Source organism: Callorhinus ursinus, unplaced genomic scaffold (genome assembly GCF_003265705.2).
Source record: "Callorhinus ursinus isolate GAN/ISIS: 27379988/994484 unplaced genomic scaffold, GSC_fseal_2.0 scaffold1, whole genome shotgun sequence".
NCBI lineage: Eukaryota > Metazoa > Chordata > Mammalia > Carnivora > Otariidae > Callorhinus > Callorhinus ursinus.
Genome location: NW_027397063.1, coordinates 58,719,744 through 58,737,311, shown reverse-complemented (window position 1 = coordinate 58,737,311; position 17,568 = coordinate 58,719,744). Strand labels below are relative to the sequence as shown.

Below are 17,568 nucleotides of genomic sequence, written 5' to 3'. Positions count from 1 at the left end.
CCTTTTTAAAGTATAAACTGGATCATTATATATATATATATATATATATATATATATATAGGGTTTCTTCCCCCATTTTTAATTGTGGTGAAATACACATGACATAAAATTCACCATCTTCATGATTTTTTAATGCACAGTGGAGTGGCATTAAGTACATTCATACTGTTGTACAACCATCGCCACCATCCATCTCCAGAACTCTTTCATCATCCCAAACTGAAACTCTATACCATTAAGTACTAACTCCCTATTTCCCCATCACCCCAGTCCCTGGCAACCACCATTCTGCTCTACCATTCTAGGTACCTCATATTATTGGAATCATACAATCTTCGTCCTTCTGTGTCTGGCTTATTTCACTTAGCATAATATCCTCAGGGTTCACCCATGTTGCAGCGTGTGACCGAATTTCCTTCCTTCTTAAAGCAGAATGCTATTCTACTGTATGTCTATACCACATTTTATCTATCCATGCATTGCATCGATACTCGAGGAGGGAGTTTGAACAGTGCACCATTTGGAGAGACCAAAATTTGCTCCTAAATTTGTTTTCTGAGTCTAAGTCATTCACTAATCTTAAGAAAAGAGACCTCATTCCCTCCTGTAGCCACAGGGTGACTTAACCTTTTAAAAGAGGCTTTCTTAGAGAAGCTGGTCAAAAGTTTTGAAAAAGTCTAAGTAGATTATTGTTATTTCTCCTTTATATTTACTGTTTTTACTGTCTCAAAGAACTCCACTAAGTGTGTTTCTTCCCTCCCCGGTGTCTGCCCACTCCTACATTTTCTGTGTGGTCCAGGGCAATTCCCATCTTCAGGAAGCCTTCCCAGACACAGCTCCACGGGCTCCTTCTCTCTTGAGCTTGTCTGGTGTTTACTGCCTGCAGTCTGGCATTTACCTGCTATTTACTTCTTGCATACACCTCGCATTCCCAATAACATGATCATCCCCTAAGTATTGCTCATCCTCTGTTGTCTTCTCTAGCCTCGCTGTGGAACTGAGCAAATAACAGAGGGGGGAAAACTCTTATTTAATTGAAATGAAGGTGTTTGCTGCCCCTCCCTGAGAATCAGTGCCTCTCAGCCAATGTCTGAGATCCTAGCTGCCTGCAGTGTCACCAGGATGCATTAAGGGCACATCCTAACCCCCTGCATTTCCCAGACTTGGGGAAGAGCCAACGCTAAGCCATACTGGGGGTGAGGTGGGGGTGGCAAAGTTCTCTTCATCAGACCTTCCCTTATTATTCACTTGGCTCCTGCTCCCAGCTTTCCTGGGCACCTACATTCCTGCTCCTATCCATTTCACCCCTCTCTGTCTCCGTTCTCCATCCTGCACTCTAATCCCTTAGCTTCCTACCTCATGCAGCAAAGGTAGACATGGGTTTTCATGCTTTTTGTCATCTCAGCCCTAGTCAAAGTCTTAGCGGGTTGCAGGGGCTGTTATAATAGTCTCTTAGCTGGCCTCCCTCCCTCATCCACCCACTGCCACCCATCTCAACTCATCAGGCTCCTGCTCCAAACCTCAGATGATGCTCCTCACCTGGCTTGTAGGACTAAATCCAACTCCTTTCCATGGCATCCAAGGCCTCTCCAATCTGGCCCCGCTCACAGTCCATTCGGGCATCACCCCCTACTATATCCCTCCTAGAGTCAATGAGTTACAATGTATGGAATGATTCTTCTCCTTGGGCTAGGGCTCTGGGGGCCTTGTGTGGTCCAGTACAGTGGTGTGCTCAGTAGATATTATGAAAGGAATTACTGTTTATCCCCACCCTTGCAAAAGAGCCATTAATTTACGGGCTACTTGTCTAGATAAGGCAATTATGCTAACCTATTGTTCCCCAGCAGAAGGATTTCCGAGGTCACTGAACACCAGAGGAGAGACGTTTTGGTCAGGGCAAAAGAATCTTTCTATAACCTCTCAACCAGGTTAGTGGTTTTCCATGCCCACTCAGGCAGCAGGTTCTCCTTCCAATTCCTCCTTGTCTCCTGTCCAGAGGTCTGGCCCTGCTTAAGTCCTCTCAGGGCCAGACCTGGGCCTCTTCTTGGTTATAACTTGGGATCCCCTTCTTATCAGGATTCAGATCCCCCTTCTGGGAACACTGACTTATGTTTCCTTGGCCAACATCCATCCTGTCCTGATCAATTTGGGACCTCTGTGGCTTCACACTGGTCTTGGGGGAGAAAATCACAGACACAGATCTCATGTTTTCAAATGTCTTCAAGAAGAGTGACCACATTTTGTATTCTTCCTTGAATCCGAATGTCTTGACAGTGACCCCTGCCTGCTGGCTTAGAGTTGAGTAAGTGACTTGTCCCTTTGTAGCTCATCTACCAGGAAGCCTGGTGTCATCTGTTGGGCCAGCCATGCCTCTGTCCTTCCTTCTGATCTTCACACCCCTCCCATACCTCACTTCCTCCTGACTCATCTGCAGCCCAGATCTGACAGTATTTGCTGGGACAGCAGGAAAGAGGAAGGTCGAGAGGCACTCTTGAGTGCCTGGAGAGAGACATGTGATTACCCTTGGGTGTTAGTGCTGGGGCAAGCTACATAGTGAGACTTCATTCTCTCACACCACATCCCTGATTTAGGAGACATGAAAATGGTGTGTGTGTGTGTGTGTGTGTGTGTGTGTGTGTGTGTGTGTGGTGCATGCACACACTCACTTATACATGTTGCCAGAGATAATGTATGAGGATAAATATGTGAAGGCCTGGAAGGGGATTTATTTTTTCAGGAATTGAGAAGAAAAACCAGAACTGTAACACAAGAAACAAAATGATGCCAGGATGAGTATGCACATATGGGATTAGTGATGCTTTAGAGGTTCTGGGTTTTCAGAGCTAACTCTACTCTATCTTGACTGTGCAGGTTAGTAGACCCATGTGGTTAACTGGGTGGAAAACAATTAGTATATTTTCCCCATTAATATGCATTTTCTATTTAAAAGATTTAAGTGCAAATATGGATGTTAATAATCAATTGGAGAGCACAGTTTGACATGGGAAAACTTAAGTTCAAATCTCCACTCTGAAAATGACCAATTGTGCTATTATGCCTCAATTCCCCATCTGTAAAATGGAGACAATAATAATTCAGTCATTAAGTTGTCATTGTGTACTTCTCTTTACCAAGTACCATTCTGTGGGTTGGGTTAATAGTGATGAACAAAGCAGGCAATGTCTCCACTCTCATGGAATTCATATTCTGGTCAGGGAAGACAGACGATAAATCAGTAAGTATCGTGTTGAGTGATGATAGAGAGTGAAAGGGGTTTGTTATTTTTGAAAGGATAGCAGTGTATCTCTAATGAACTGATATTTGAGAGCAGACTGAAGGAAGTGAGGGAATGACCCAGGTGGACATCTGACGAAAGAGCTTTCCAGGCAGAGAGAACATCAAGTGCAAAGGCCCTGAGGTGGCAGCCTTAGGTGTTTGGGAAACAGTGAAGGGGCTGGTGAGGCTGAAGAGGAGTGAAGGAGGGGAGAGTGGTAGGAGATGGTGTCAGCAAGTCCTTGTGGGCTTGTTAAGGATGAGGCATTTCCTCTGGCAAGCTGGGGAGCCATAGAAGGTGTTTGAGCAGAGGAGTGACAGCATCTGACTTAGAATGGCTTCTATGTCAAGAAGAGACTGTAGGTGCAAAGGTGAAAGCAGGCAGAGCAAACCTCCAGGTGAGAGAAGACAGTGGTTTGAATTGAGGTGCTAGTGGATGAGGGCATGAGAAGTAGTTTGTTTCTAAAAACATTTCAAAGGTCGAGACCATGGGATGTATGATGGCTTGGATGTGGGTGTGGAATGACCTCAAGATTTTGGCCTTGAGGAACTCAAAGAACAGAGTTTTTATTTACCAGATTAGAGAAGTCGGGAGGACGAGCTGGCTTTGGGAGATAATATTGGAAGTTAGGTTATGGGAATGTTAAGTTCGAGATGCCTATTAGATGTTCACGTGGAGGAGAGCAGCAGATAGTTGGGTCTCTACATCCGGAACTCAAGGGAAAGGTCCGAGCCTCGGATACAAACTTGGATGTCATCAGCACAGAGGTGGCGTTTACCACCATGGAGCTAGACAAGAGCGTCTGGAGTGTCAGTGGGGCTGACACAGGAGTGTGAAGGTCAGCAGATATGGAAGGGAAAATACACCTGTAAGCTGAAAGTGCTATACACACGGGAAGGGCCAAGTGCATAAATATGGTAAAGAACATAATTGTCAGGAGCGTCTGCCGGAAGAGTTAGAATCACAGAAAGTGTGTGCAAAGGGGACCTTAGAAACCAGTTGACGCCCCCCTCACTTACCCCTCTGTTACCCTCGAAGAGCTGAAGTCAGAGAGGTTAAAAGGCCTGCCCAAGGACACTCAGCTCATCAGCGGCTGAGCGGGTCCTACAACTGAGAAGCCCTAGCTGCTGCTGGTGCAGTGCTCTTTCCAACACGCCACGCACCTGCTCACATTTACTGCTTCAGCTCTCTGAATCTGTTAACCAGGGCCAAGAAATTCTTCCAAAACAGAAATCTAATTATATCGCCTGGTGCTTTCATACATGCTATTTCCTCTGCCTGGAATACTCTGCATCCTCCAGCTTCTCTGTCTGGCAAATTCCAGCCCTGTCTCCATTCTCAGCTAGAAGGGCCCTTTGCTGTGAAGACTTCCTTGCCCTGCCGAGTGGAGCTGGTCACTGGCCCTCCGTGAGCCTGTGGTGCTCTGGCCCTGAGGCAGTCCTCAGATTTGCTGTGATTATGTCTGCCTCTCCCGCCTGCCAGTGAGGCTCAGGCTTTCTCCTCTTCCTATGACCTCTCCCCCCAGCCTTAGTGCATGGTGCTTGAATGTTTGGAGAGGAAGGAAGGAAGGAAGGAAGGAAGGAAGGAAGGAAGGAAGGAAGGAAGGTCTTTTCTCTCACTTTAGCTCAGGACAATGCCAAAGCTGCCATTTAGTGACACTTCAGTTCCTCTGACCTAAGTGTGCTATTGGTTCACAAACTGACAATGACTGGTGGGCTGGGGATTTTCTTTCTTCTTGTCTCTCGCCAGGCACGATAAATAAGCAGGTGATTCGGGGACCGGGAAACTATTCAGACATTCTAAGTGATGGGTGCCTTCTTTTCAATTCTCTCTTGTCTATCAATAGATGTGTGGCTGTTGTTTGTTTGCCTTTTGCCACAAAGCCAGATTTGTGTTTTTGTCTGGACCATACTCAGGCATACACACACCTCTACATGCCTTCCTGGGAGAGGCTGCTCTCTCGACTTTTCAGAGGGACCTAAATCTCCCAGCAAAAAATGCCCTCAGATGGGAGGCAGGAGGCAGTGTTGTGCTGAGGTTTGTCATCCTCGAGCAGAAAATTTGGACTTACTTCTTAACCTATTGGCAACGTAGTTCAAGGGAAGTTTGGAATTTCTAGGTCAAGTGTGAATTCTAAGAACTCCTTTCCACCCCCTATGTTGACTGCTCTTTAGCATGTTTGTTTTGGATAACTCTGTATTAATTACTGTATTTGCATTCTACTTAATTAACACTGTTCCAGGAGGTAGAGAATTGCTTCTAATAGAAGTAATTACTGTGCAGGTTATTGCAAAGTTTTAAGGAAGGAGACAGAAGGTGGTGATGACACTATGGTGATGGGGTCAACGCTCCAGGTTTTGTTCCCAGTAAATGAGTCAGAGATCCTGACTAGGTTGGATTTGCCCAACTCAGGAGATGACTGATGCATGTGGTGAGCCAGCCTAGAAAAGCAACTGTCCCTTCTTGAGGTTTGGACTTCTGAAGCTCTCTTTTATTGAGGACTCTTGAGTAATCACTGTTAATCAATACAATACTGTAGGATACAATTAGGATTAATTAGCCCAGCCTTCCAAGCAACTCTGCTCCTCTGTCTGTGTCTCCTTGGTGTCTCCCCTTCTTGGCTCCTGCTTCCCCTAGAAAGAAAGAGTCTCTGGCCTGTGTCCCCAGTCTCCTTTCTTCTCTTACTGCACCAAGTCCCTGTCATTCATTCACTCATTCATAACGTGGAGAAAGAGAGCCAGGAAGTGGCATGAAGTGATGGCAGGAAAGGCAGAAAGATAAAGCAATCAGAACATGGTGGGGAAAGAGAGGGAGGGTGAGAGAATACGGTGAAGGATGGAGATGATTTTTATTACCTTTCAAGAGAGAGATGCTGCCACAGAACCACTCAGAAGGCATTTTGTCTACTCTCCCAGCAGACAAATGGGCAACTCTCCTGCTCACCCCTTTTCCCTGCAATATATGGAGTATTTTCCTGTTTCTGTATTCATGGTGTCTATATATTGCACACATTTATATTTTTGCAATGACAAAAACAGTTTCATGGTTCTGTAGGGAATGAGAATGGGGAGGTGGGTGTGGGGCAAGCAATTCTCACAGCTGTGGAAGTGTCTCAGGGTTGGGAGACCTGCCCCCACCCCAGCCTGGAACTCTGGGAGAACTGCTTTCCTTCTCTAGATCTCATTGTCCTTACCTATAAAATAATGGGCTTGGATTCAATGCCCTGCATTTCGTCTTTCAACTTGATTTCTACCCCTAATTAAATGGGTGGGCTACCAGGCTGGTATGCCCTGACACACACCTTTCTTCCCTTTTTTCCTCTTCTCTGCATCTCTCTCCTCTTGTCCAGAGTGTGTCTTACTTTTGCAAGTTCCTCTCCATTCTGCACTTTATGAGTTCTGGCATTTTTGTTGCCCTAGAAAGTCTTTATTTCTGAGATTGTGCACTGTTTCCCTTTTTACAGTGTCCCATAAACTCCCTTCTTGGATTCTTTCTTTCTTTCCCATCATTCTGGCCAAATTGCGTCTCATCTCAGTTCAGGTGTGTGTGTGTGTGTGTGTGTGTGTGTGTGTAGAGAAGTGCCTCTCTGGGGCTCTTATTGTCCCCATTCCTCTGCTTTATCTGGGATTTCCTTTACCCAGAATTTTGTTATATAAAATGATTCACTGTAATTCTTCCATTTCTGGCATATTCTAGAAAATCTTTTAATGTTTTCCTTCTTCCGACTTATCCAGTTTTATTTCACAGTTCTCTTTGGTTATCTCTTAAAATTACACTTCTCGGGGTTTAATTTTTCAGGTCTTTTGTCTTTATCCTTCATTCTTCCATTTTCTTAGGTCATCTTTTTAAATTTTTAAAATACCTTTTTTTGTTCAGCAGAGGGCTCCCTTCCCATCCCTCGTGCAGATAGGATTTGAAGCCCCCCTCCCCCCCCCCCCGTCTCTGCCTCCTGCTTTCTTGCAGTCAGGAACACTAGATACTTAAACTTGTAAACAATCATCCTTGATCAGTGTGATCGCGGTAAACCTTCGCTCTCAACCGAGAGCACTCCTCTGCCTCACGGGATCACTAATCTCCTGGATGCCCTCTCAATGTTCCTGCAGCCCCTACTGTTGCAGTATCTCCGTAAGATAGGTGTTGCCAACCCTAGTTCACAGTTGAGTAAACCGAGGCTTGGAGAGGTTCACTCAAGGTCGTGCAGAGTGTAAAGTTAACCCTGATCCAGCCAGTTCCGGCTTTCCAGTCCCGCCCAACAGCCTCGCCTCACTCCCTTCTACCGCAGTTTATTCCAGATTTCCCGTTTTGTACGAGATTCTTTCCCCCTCTTTCAATCCACAGGCAGGAAGATCGTCTCTGGCTAATAGGGCTGGGGAATTTGGGAGCCGGGGGTGGCGAGGGTAGGTGGGGGAGACTTTCCTCAGACGCCAAGGGTTGGGGTGGGTTCGGGTGAGCTGACCCCTGGAGGAAGTCAGGTTAGAGATGGGGGTCACCGAGGACAATAAGGCAGGTTGTGGCAAAAGGTAGCAAGTGCTCAGGGGGACCTGGGTCTCGCCGTTCGAACACTGGCTGCGGAGCGGGACTCGTGTCCACCCACCGTGTGACACACACTTGGCAGGCCAGGGGCGGGAGTCCGGCCGAGCCCGGGGACGTTGAGATGCAGGGCGCCCCCTCGCGCTCCTCCGCGCGCCTCGGGGCTGGCAGATGAAGCGCCGGCCGCGGCAGGTCCTCGCCAACCCCCTCTTCCTTTTTGCTCCCGCTCCCTCCCTCTCTCCCCTCGCTCCCACCTCCCCCCCCCCCCCGCCCCCCCCCCCCCCCCCCGCCCCGGTCCCCCTTCGGCTCCTCCGTCTCCTCCTCCCGGCTCTCACCCGCGCTCCGGGTCGAGAGCTAGTTGGAGCGCGGGGACCGCTGCCAGAGCCCAGCTCCGCGGAGCCGGGCGGGTCGGCCGCGCGTCCAGCGGCTGCTGGAGGAGCCCGAGCGCAGCGGGCGCGGGCCGGGGTCGGGACTGCTCGGAAGCGCCGAGCCCAGAGCCGGGGCCGTTCCTGCGCTGCCGCTCCATTCCCAGACGGGCCGCCAGCCTTCCTGGTTCGCCTCCGGCGCTTCGTGCCACCGGGAGTCGGGAGCCGCCGAGAGCCGGGCACCTGTGCCCGCAGCCCGGAGGTGAGTCCCCGGAGCCCCGGGCGTTTCCCCTGCGCGGGCTTGGGCTGCAAGTTGCAAACTTCAGCAACTCGGGTGGCCAGAGGGGTAGGGGCCCCGAGGCGCCAGCAAGTTGGAGCCAGGTCGGGGAGGCTGCAGGCGGGAGGAGAAGGGAGGGTCCCTGTGCTTCCTCGCCCTCCGCGCGGCCGCTTTCCCGCCGCCCGCCTGCTCCTGGTCCCCGCTGCGCGGGGCCCTCGTGGGGCCGCGGACAGTGCGTCTGGGCTACAGCCCTGATGGGGACCCGCGGCCCGGGCCTGGAGGACGGGACGGACGAATGAAAGGCTGAGAGAGCGCCGGGAAGAGGAGACTGGCGCCGAGATGGAGGCTCCCGGAGGGCCGACGAGGAAACCGGGTGGAAGGAGAGTGCGGGCGGCAGAGCGCGTGGGAACGCGTGGCCCCGCTCGGAGTGTGAAATCTCAAGCTCGCTGGCGTCCCCGCTCCGCCGCCGCCTGCGGGGTCCCCACCCGGATTCTTCTCAGACCCCCTGCCCTGGCAGGGCCCCGCGGAGCCCAAACTCTACCCTGCCAGGCCCCAGACGCAGCGGCCCGGGAGCCCCGCGCTCCCGCCTCGGCCAGTGGAGAGGGGTGCGGCGGCGGGAAAGGGGGGGGCGCCGCGAACGGCGATTTCCTGATTTATTTTTCTCATGGTAATTTGTCTTTGTGGTTGGGGCTGCTCATTCACTTTCTCCTCACGTCGTGCGGGAGATCCAGCGCGGAGGGAGGGAGCGGGGGGCGCTCGGGCACAGGGAGGGATGGAGACAGGAGAGGGGATCCGGGACCCGCGCGGGGCGGGAGCCGAGAGGGAAGTGGCGGTAGAACGCGCTCAGGATGAAAGCGAGGCTGAGGCGACCCGGCCGAGCGGAGCTTCGAGCCGGCGGCACAGGGGGGGACAGAGCCGGCTCCTTTGCCTGCGGCAAACTTTAAACAACGAGGAGGAGCCACCTGAAGCGCCGTTCTTGCCTCCTCCCCATCCCCCGGTGCCCAGTGTTCGGGTCATCCCGCCCGCCCCGCCGCCCCGAGATGGAGTGGGCCCCGAGTTGGATGGGGATGGGTAGCCGCCGGTGCCTGCCCGCACCCCTGCGATCCCCTCCAGGCTTCCCGCGGTGGGAATGAGAGCAGCCTGAGCTGGGAAGGGCAGCCCACCCTCGGGATGCGCTCCTAACCGGCCCTGTGCCCGAGCAAACGCAACTGGGTTTGGAGGCTTGGAAGCTTGCCTGTGTCTAGACCCCACCACGATCTTACCTTTTCTGCCTCCAGCTCCCATCTTTTTCCTTCAGCCCTTAGCAATTCCAGTGTCCTTCCACATTTCTCAGGCTCCCCGCTTCCCATTCTTCCCAGCCTCCCACTTCGGCCTCATTCTGCTCTGAAGGCAGAGGCGCCTCTCCCAAGCGCCCTCCATGACCGCCTCGACGTCCTCCCCACCCCCACTTTCCCTCACCTTTTAGCCTATTCTTTACCATCACTTACCCCCCCACACACATTTCTTGTTGACATTTAAAAGTGACCTCTCACCTTTTCTGAGTCTGGATAGGTGACCTTGAGGAAGGGCCAGGGGGGATCTTGAGCCTGAGAACTGGACCTCACAACTAGGAAAAGGGGGACAGATTAAGAAGCAGATTGGGAAAAACCGCCAGTATTCTGCCCCAATGTAGACTCCCAACAGAGGAGGAAGGGGGAGAAAATATCAAAGAGAGAGGGAGTTCGCAACTTGGTCACCCAGAAGACGGGATTGTTTTCGGAGACCTGCTCAGCAGGAAGGGCTGCCTCTCCCTGTGTTAGGTTAGGAAAAGTGTGTGGGGGGGGGAGGGTCAACAACTACCAGCACCAGTTTGGGAGGGGGTGGCAGATCTTCCATCTCTTTTCTGTTTCCAGGGATTAAGTGCCAGAGCCTTTCTCCTCCAGCATTATCATCTCTTGGACATCAAACGCTTTTTAAGTACCTACTGTGTGCAGTACACCAGGCTAGGTGGCCATAGATACAAAGAGGTACAAGGCTGAACTCATGCCCAGAGAGGCTCCTAAATTTACCAGTTTGATCCGAAGAAGACATTTGTGTATTTGTTTGGGGAGGGAGAATGTGAATGGGGAAATTCACAAGCAGTACAAAACAGCAAGGAGTTGGTACCAAATGGTGACCTAGGACTTAGGACAGGATTGTTTGGAGAAAGCTCCATGACTCAGGTGGGACTGAGAGCTGGGCTTGTTGACTCTGCCTCCCTCCCCACCAGCTGTCTGTATCAGGAGGGTGGGAGAAGAGAAGAGAAGGTCAGGAAGGGGCTCCCTTTCCACTTCTAGAGCCGGACCAGGAAGACAGAGAGGCTAAGGGGTCCACCCTGGCTCTGTGGATTGACCTCCTATTCAGGACTGGTGGAATCACAGAAGCTTTTCTTTTTTTTTCGCAGAAGCTTTTCTGTCTTGGTGTACCCTTCCTGGCTTGTTTGAAAGCCCTTCTGTTACTTCTTATTGAGGCTTGAATCTGGAAGAGGGCTTCGAGATTGTCCATGGCCGGGGGTGGGGGGGGGGGGGGGGGGGGGGGGCCAGGGGGGGCGGTCACAAACTGCGATACCTACAGAGGGCAGGCAGGTAACAATGTGCTGATCAGGCAGTTAGAATGGCTGGACAACTGGATGCTCGAAGTCAAATTGTCCAAATAAAATGGCCTAAACAAAACCAATGTGCCGCCCTTGAGCAGCCTCAACTCCTATATTTATAGATCAAGAAATTAAGATCCTAAGAAGCATTATCTCTTTATGTGTATGTGTTCTCATGTCTCCCAGTACCTTGGGGATTGGTTAGAACATCCCACAGCCTGGTCGTACCTCTGACCTGCTGGACTCCCAGCTCGCTCTCATCCTCAGGGCCCATTAGGATTCTTCTATGATGACTTCTCTAGATGATGAATTCCTTGAGGTTAGGGAGTCATCTGTCTTATATAAATCTGAGCATTTCACATCCTCTGATACAAGATTCCAGATGCAGAGCCAGAACTGGAGCTCAGGTGTCTTCCTTCTCCCTCCCCAGCACCCCAGGAACCCAGTGAGCGTAAGCCAGCTTTGTTCTTTAAAAAGAGGAAGAAAATCCAACCATGACTTTTTGCTTCTCCTAAAGTAATAGGACCTTATTCAGGGGTTAGATAAGAAAAGTCTAGAAGCTCACATAGGATGTTCAGGGATCCCAGGGAATATCCAGAAAGTCCTGAGCCCTGAGTGTGGGTCTTAAAAGGGGAAGAGGAGTCCCAGCAAGGGGGAGAGGGATGGCAGACATTTATGGAGGATTAGCCTGGCAAGGCTGAAGGTTGGTAGGTAGAGTGCGTACACGTGGGAGGAAGATGCTGTTGGGTGCAATTATTTTGAACATTGATCATGACACTCTTGTTTGTAATTTTGGTAACCCTCCTATATCCCTTGAGGAAATTCAACAAGGTAGCAATTCAGATCACTACCGTATAATCAACCAGTTTACTACTTTCAATCAGCACTGAAGTGATAGAATGGGCACAGAGGGCAAAGGACAGTTATCTGATTAGAAGTGCATGCTACCATGTAAGCCTTAAATGACACTGGGCTGAGCCCCATGCCTCCAGCTGCCAGATGTTCCCTGAGATCTTCAAGTGTTAGCTTTGTTATTGCCTAGGTGCAAGGTAGATGAGACCAACAGTGGCAGTAAGCTCACATGTTCACCATTTACTAAGCACCTACTGTATGCCAGGCGCTGTGCTAGAAGCTATGGATATGATGGTAAACAAGACATATCTCTGATCTGAATGGAGGTAAATTGGTATGACTTGGAGAACATGATTACTAGCATTGCCTCAACTTCTGTGATGGAATTTACTGGGAAGGTTGGTTTGTTTTTTTTGTTTTGTTTTGTTTTTTCTTTCCCTCTGAGTTTGGGGATCTGACAGCTAATATGGAGTTGTCCAAAGGACTTGGAGTCCAGGGTTTGTGGGGAGGGCTGACAGAGCCAGGATGCCACCACCTCACATCTTCCCTCAGTTCCTCAGATTTCTCACTCATCAAGTGAGCCTGAATACCTACCTTGTACCTGTGGTGTACACAGAGGCAAAGCCAGGTACTTGAAGATCTGGGGATGAGAACTGTTGGGAGGGAGTGCTGGTTTTTTAATTCTTCAGGGTCTGAACCCCACTGGGTCCTGGGACCATCCTTTGCCTCATCCAGTCGCCTAGATCATTATTGTCTTCATTGACTGGTGTGTGTGTGTTGGAACTAGGTACCTCCAATGAATGAGTTTCCTTCACATTCGGATCTTTGCATTTGAGTTTAGCCACCACTAAGTTGGTCTTAAATCTATGATAAAGCTTAACTAGCTTGGTCTTAAATACATGAAAAGAAGCCAAAGCAGGTGGCTTGACTAATGGAGTTTCATTGAATTGCCGAATTGAGCCCTTCTTTTACAGCTTCTGTAAACAGCTGTAACACCTGGATTTCACAGGGCTCTAGTGTTGTGAAACTCCCTTTCTCTGACTTTCCATTTGATAACATGTGTCTTAGCTAAAGAGATGGCTCAATGATGAGTAATCTGGAAGGGGATCTTTGCATATGCCGTTCTCTGTCTTAGATGAAGGATTCTCCCCCAAGACTTACTTTTTGAAAAAATTTCGCTTATGACTGGCTTCAATGCTAGAAAGTAGCAGGGAAAAATTCCAGCTGGGAGCAGAGTTCTGAAAAGGAAACAGGGTGCTGAATGTTCTGTGGCTCTGCCATGTCACTTTCCCTCCCTTCTGCTGTAGTGTTTTGCTTTAGTGAGCCTAAGAGATGAAAACCAAACCTTGCAGAATGCACTCTTTAATCCTGACATTAGTCAGGGTCTCACCAATGAGAAATTACTACACTTGATAGCTTCAAAATGGAAGGAAAAAGAAGAAGAAAAGAAGAAGAAGAAGAAGAAGAAGAAGAAGAAGAAGAAGAAGAAGAAGAAGAAGAAAAAGAAGAAGAAGAAGAAGAAGAAGAAGAAGGAGGAGATGAAGAAGAAGGAGAAGAAGAAGGTGATTTCCTATCCAATTTGCTTCTGGGCACAGTGGGGAAAATAGGAGGAGTACCCCTGGGTTGGAGACCAGGCTTGGGAGAGTTTGACCTTGAGCACACTTCCCAGCAGGTGGGCTGTTCATCCTCCTCCACTCTGACTTGAAACAGGAGGACAAGGATTCTGTTGGCCTGTTCCTGAGCAAATGAAAGCTTTAAAGACAAGGCTGTGTGTGCTGAGTTGTGCCATGACACTGCCCTCATTGATCTGAGTTTAATAAGGATGACTTAATCAGACTTGCACCTGGAACTCGTTTGAATCTGAAGCCTTGTCGATATTATCAGAATATCTTTGCATTTGAACCAAGAATGTCTCTGGCTGGCCTCTTCTGTGATAAGGAAGTGTTGGTACTGGAGGATGGCTGGTGACCATCTGCTCTGTCGGTCCCCTGAGGATCAAACTGGAGCAGGTAGGTTTAAATTCTCAAAGGAGGAGGTTAGGTTAGAAATGAGGGAGTCCAGGGGCGCCTGGGTGGCTCAGTCGTTAAGCAAAGCATCTGCCTTCGGCTCAGGTCATGATCCCAGGGTCCTGAGATCGAGCTCCCATTGGACTCCCTGCTCGGCGGGAAGCCTGCTTCTCCCTCTCCCACTCCCCCTGCCTGCGTTCCCTCTCTCGCTGTGTCTCTCTCTGTCAAATAAATAAATAAAATCTTAAAAAAAATAAAGAAATGAGGGAGTCTGCCCCCCTTGAGCACTTCGGCCAGACCTCGATTCCCCATCTGTGAAAATGAGGTGGTCAGATGAACCCTGAGACTTTCTGGCCCTCGAGGTCAGCAGTCTTGAATGGAGACTACAGTCACTTCTCGATTTTCCAGGAAAATCTCTTTTTTTGTGGTTCACTTGTGGAGAATGTTTTGTCTAAGACCAGTTTCCAGTTCTCTCCAGCCCCACTGCTGGTAAGCCACCTGACAGCCAGAATCTTCAGAGAGTGCATTCTCCTTTTAGCCTCTGCCTAAGCCAAACATCATTTGGAAGGTAAATCTGCCGCATATTAGGTATATGCGTGTGTGTGTGTGCGCGCGCGCGCGTGTGTGTGTAAATATGCTCATACCTGTCCATGTATAAACAGATGCAGTGCATTGCAAAGCTGTGTTATCATTTGATCGTCTGGCATTTTGGATTATCGGCAGCTCCGTTCATCTGCCAGAGTTGATGTAAGGCTGTACCTAGAGAGACAATTTCAGGGAAATGGCTGGTGGGGTAGCAATTTAGATCTATCCCTACCTGCTAACCCCACTGTTCCACCTGAACCCTAACTCCCTCTGTACTGCCCTAGTCATTGTCCTGAAGGGCCCCCAGGAGCTCCCCTTCAAGGAGTACAAAAGAGCTTGCAGTTGGCTCTTAATTATTCAGGGATGGATGGATCCAGTGTGGAAAGCACCCGACCCAAGCCTGTTCTTTCTCTTCTTTTTGTGCCTGGGGTAACTCTATACCTGTAGTGAGAAGCTGGGGGGAGATCTTATCATTTAATACAAACTTTTGTTTCTAGCAGCTTGTTGTCTCTGCTCCTCTTCCCTCAAGGCGCCTGGGGGAAACCAGGAGCCCTCTGAGAGACCTCATCCACCTAGAACAGACTGCCTTTAAGGTCTACACATCGCTCTGTTGACCAGGGTGTGTTTCTGCCCCAAAGCAGGACAGAGGAGGAAAATACCACTAGACTAAGTCCAGCTTCTGAAGAATCAGGTCCCTACAGGTGTCCTGGGATCCTGGTTTTCTTCCCTTCTCCCTTTTGTAGAGCCACCTGTACTTGGAGTTTATGGAGTCAGCTGGTCACCTGGGCCCCCTCAGGAGTCTCCGTGGAGAGCAGTATCCTTGTGGCAAAAACTCCCAAACGGCCCAGCTCCAAGGAGCCCTTCTGTGACTGCCCCTCCAGGCTGAGGGGCATTTTCCTGCCTAGACCAGGTACCTCAGGGCCACCTGCTCCCCCTTTCAGCATCTCTCTAGCTTGCAGAGTGAGTCTCTCTGGACGTACAGGGCCCAGTCTGGAGAGCAAGGCTCCAATGACCTCTGTATTCAGGTAACAGTAGCCTGGCCCAGCTCAACGCTAAGTCATGATTTCTATTAGAATCACCTGGAGAGCTTTGACAACCTGTAGATGACCAGCCCCATCCTAGACCTTAATTAAGTCAGAGTCCCTGAGGATGAAGCCTGAGCAATTGATTTTTTTTTTTTTTGAGCTTCTAATATGTAGCCATGGTTGAGAGCCACTGACCTAAATCTTCTTTCCTAGGCTCCCCCTGGCCTCACGCCCATGGCATGCAGAATCTCTTTGCCCTCAGCCCTTCAAAAGAGCCAGGTCCTTTCTAGTAGTAACCAGTTACAGCTCCTGGCATTCAGATTATAGCTACTGTTTGTGTTCCTGTGTTCTGAATTTAATGACTTTCTATTATAAGCTGATTGTGGGAGCACCCTTCTAGTGTAACTTCTTTGTGGTCATTTCTTCTTAAAAAGCATTTATAAAAGTAATGCATATTCCTTCAACATTGTTGCTTATTTCCTTCTAGATATGTATGTAACAAAATTGCGATTGTACTCTGTTGCTTTGTAACCAGGCTTTTCCATTTAATAACATATTGTGATAATTTTCCCATGTCTGAAGTATTCTTCTCAAATGGGCTTTCTTTTTTTAATTTTTATTAACATATAATGTATTATTTGTTTCAGGGGTACAGGTCTGTGATTCATCAGTCTTACACAATCCACAGTGCTGACCATAGTACTTACCCTCCCCAATGTCCATCACCCAGCCACCCCATCCCTCCCACCCCCCTCCACTCCAGCAACCCTCAGTTTGTTTCCTGAGATTAAGAGTCTCTTATGGTTTGTCTCTCTCTCTGGTTTTGTCTTGTTTCATCAAATGGGCTTTCTAATAGCTGCCAACACTCCATCCATCTAATGGATGTGCCGTAATGTATTTAATGAATCCTCGTGGGTTGGACATCTAGGTTGTAAACCATTTTTTTTACTATTATAAATAATGCTGCAGTGAACATCTTTGTATGTAAATCTTTGTACCTATTGATGATTATTTCCTCAGGACAGATTTCTAGAAGTGGAATATTTATGCTTTTTTTTTAACATGGACCATCTAGATAATTTTTGATTGACTTCCTATCACAATAAAAATTTTTCATATTCAGAGCTGAAAAAACAAACTGTTTTCATTGAACTCCTCTGAGGCTTTAAGCTGGCTGCTTCACCCCACTTGACCTGAAGGTCAGAATCCTTGCCCTAGCCTAGTGCCTCAGCTCCACCTCCAGGTCTGTTCCACAAATTACCGTTTCCCCCCTCCAGGTGAGCTCCAAGTCTCTCCTGCTCCTAAACACCACTCCCCACCCCCCACCCCCGCCCCGCTTCTTTAGTTTCTTCTTTCACCTGCTTGGCTTTTTCTTCTTCACATCTCCAGCCCAGGAATTATCAGCATTCCGAGCCTTCATGCTATTGTTCCATAATAACAGCTATTATTTATTGAGCTGTTACTATGCACCAGGCAGTCTGTTGAACTTTGTATACCCATTCTCTCTTTAATACTCATGGGCCTTATGTGCGTGTATTCCACAGGAAGAAACTGAAACCTTGAGGGAGAAAACAATTTGCCCAAGGTCACCCAGTTAAAATGTAGCAGAGCTGGGATTTAAACCCAGATTGTCTGATTTCAGAGCCTAGCTTCTTAACTATGTATATTTTGTATACTTTGAATGTCTGTATATGTATGTACACTTTGTTCCATCCTTGGCTTATTGTATGAATACGTTGTTCACAAATGCTCCGTCAGCATCCTGTGGACATAGACTGTGCCTTTCTCCAGCAGAAGAGCAGTTCTCTCGTTGGAGTGGCAGGAGAGTGGCTATTCCTTGAGACCCCCTTTTCCTTTCCACTTCCTTGATTCTGTCCTCACCCCTTCTTCCAGGTACCCCGTGCCAGAAAACATTTCTTGCTTCCTCACTGACCAGCTGCCAAGATCCCAGCATGCCTTGCAGCTTAGCAGGTCCAAGTTTGACATATCCCTATTGCAGTTTCCCCACCCAGTCAGAAGAATTTGGATGCTCCTTGCCCAGTA

At 49.0% G+C, this 17,568-nt stretch overlaps 1 protein-coding gene across 1 annotated transcript in view; it reads left to right on the top strand.

Annotated features, from left to right (window-relative positions):
* The first annotated feature begins 7,635 nt into the window (after positions 1 to 7,635).
* The window catches only part of SEMA5B (semaphorin 5B), a 119,070-nt gene continuing 109,137 nt past the window's right edge, over positions 7,636 to 17,568 (top strand). Inside the window, exon 1 of the mRNA XM_073894456.1 lies at positions 7,636 to 8,431. Within this exon, the coding sequence (XP_073750557.1) occupies positions 7,976 to 8,431 (456 nt within the window). The 5' untranslated portion in view covers positions 7,636 to 7,975. The remainder of the gene's footprint in view (positions 8,432 to 17,568) is intronic.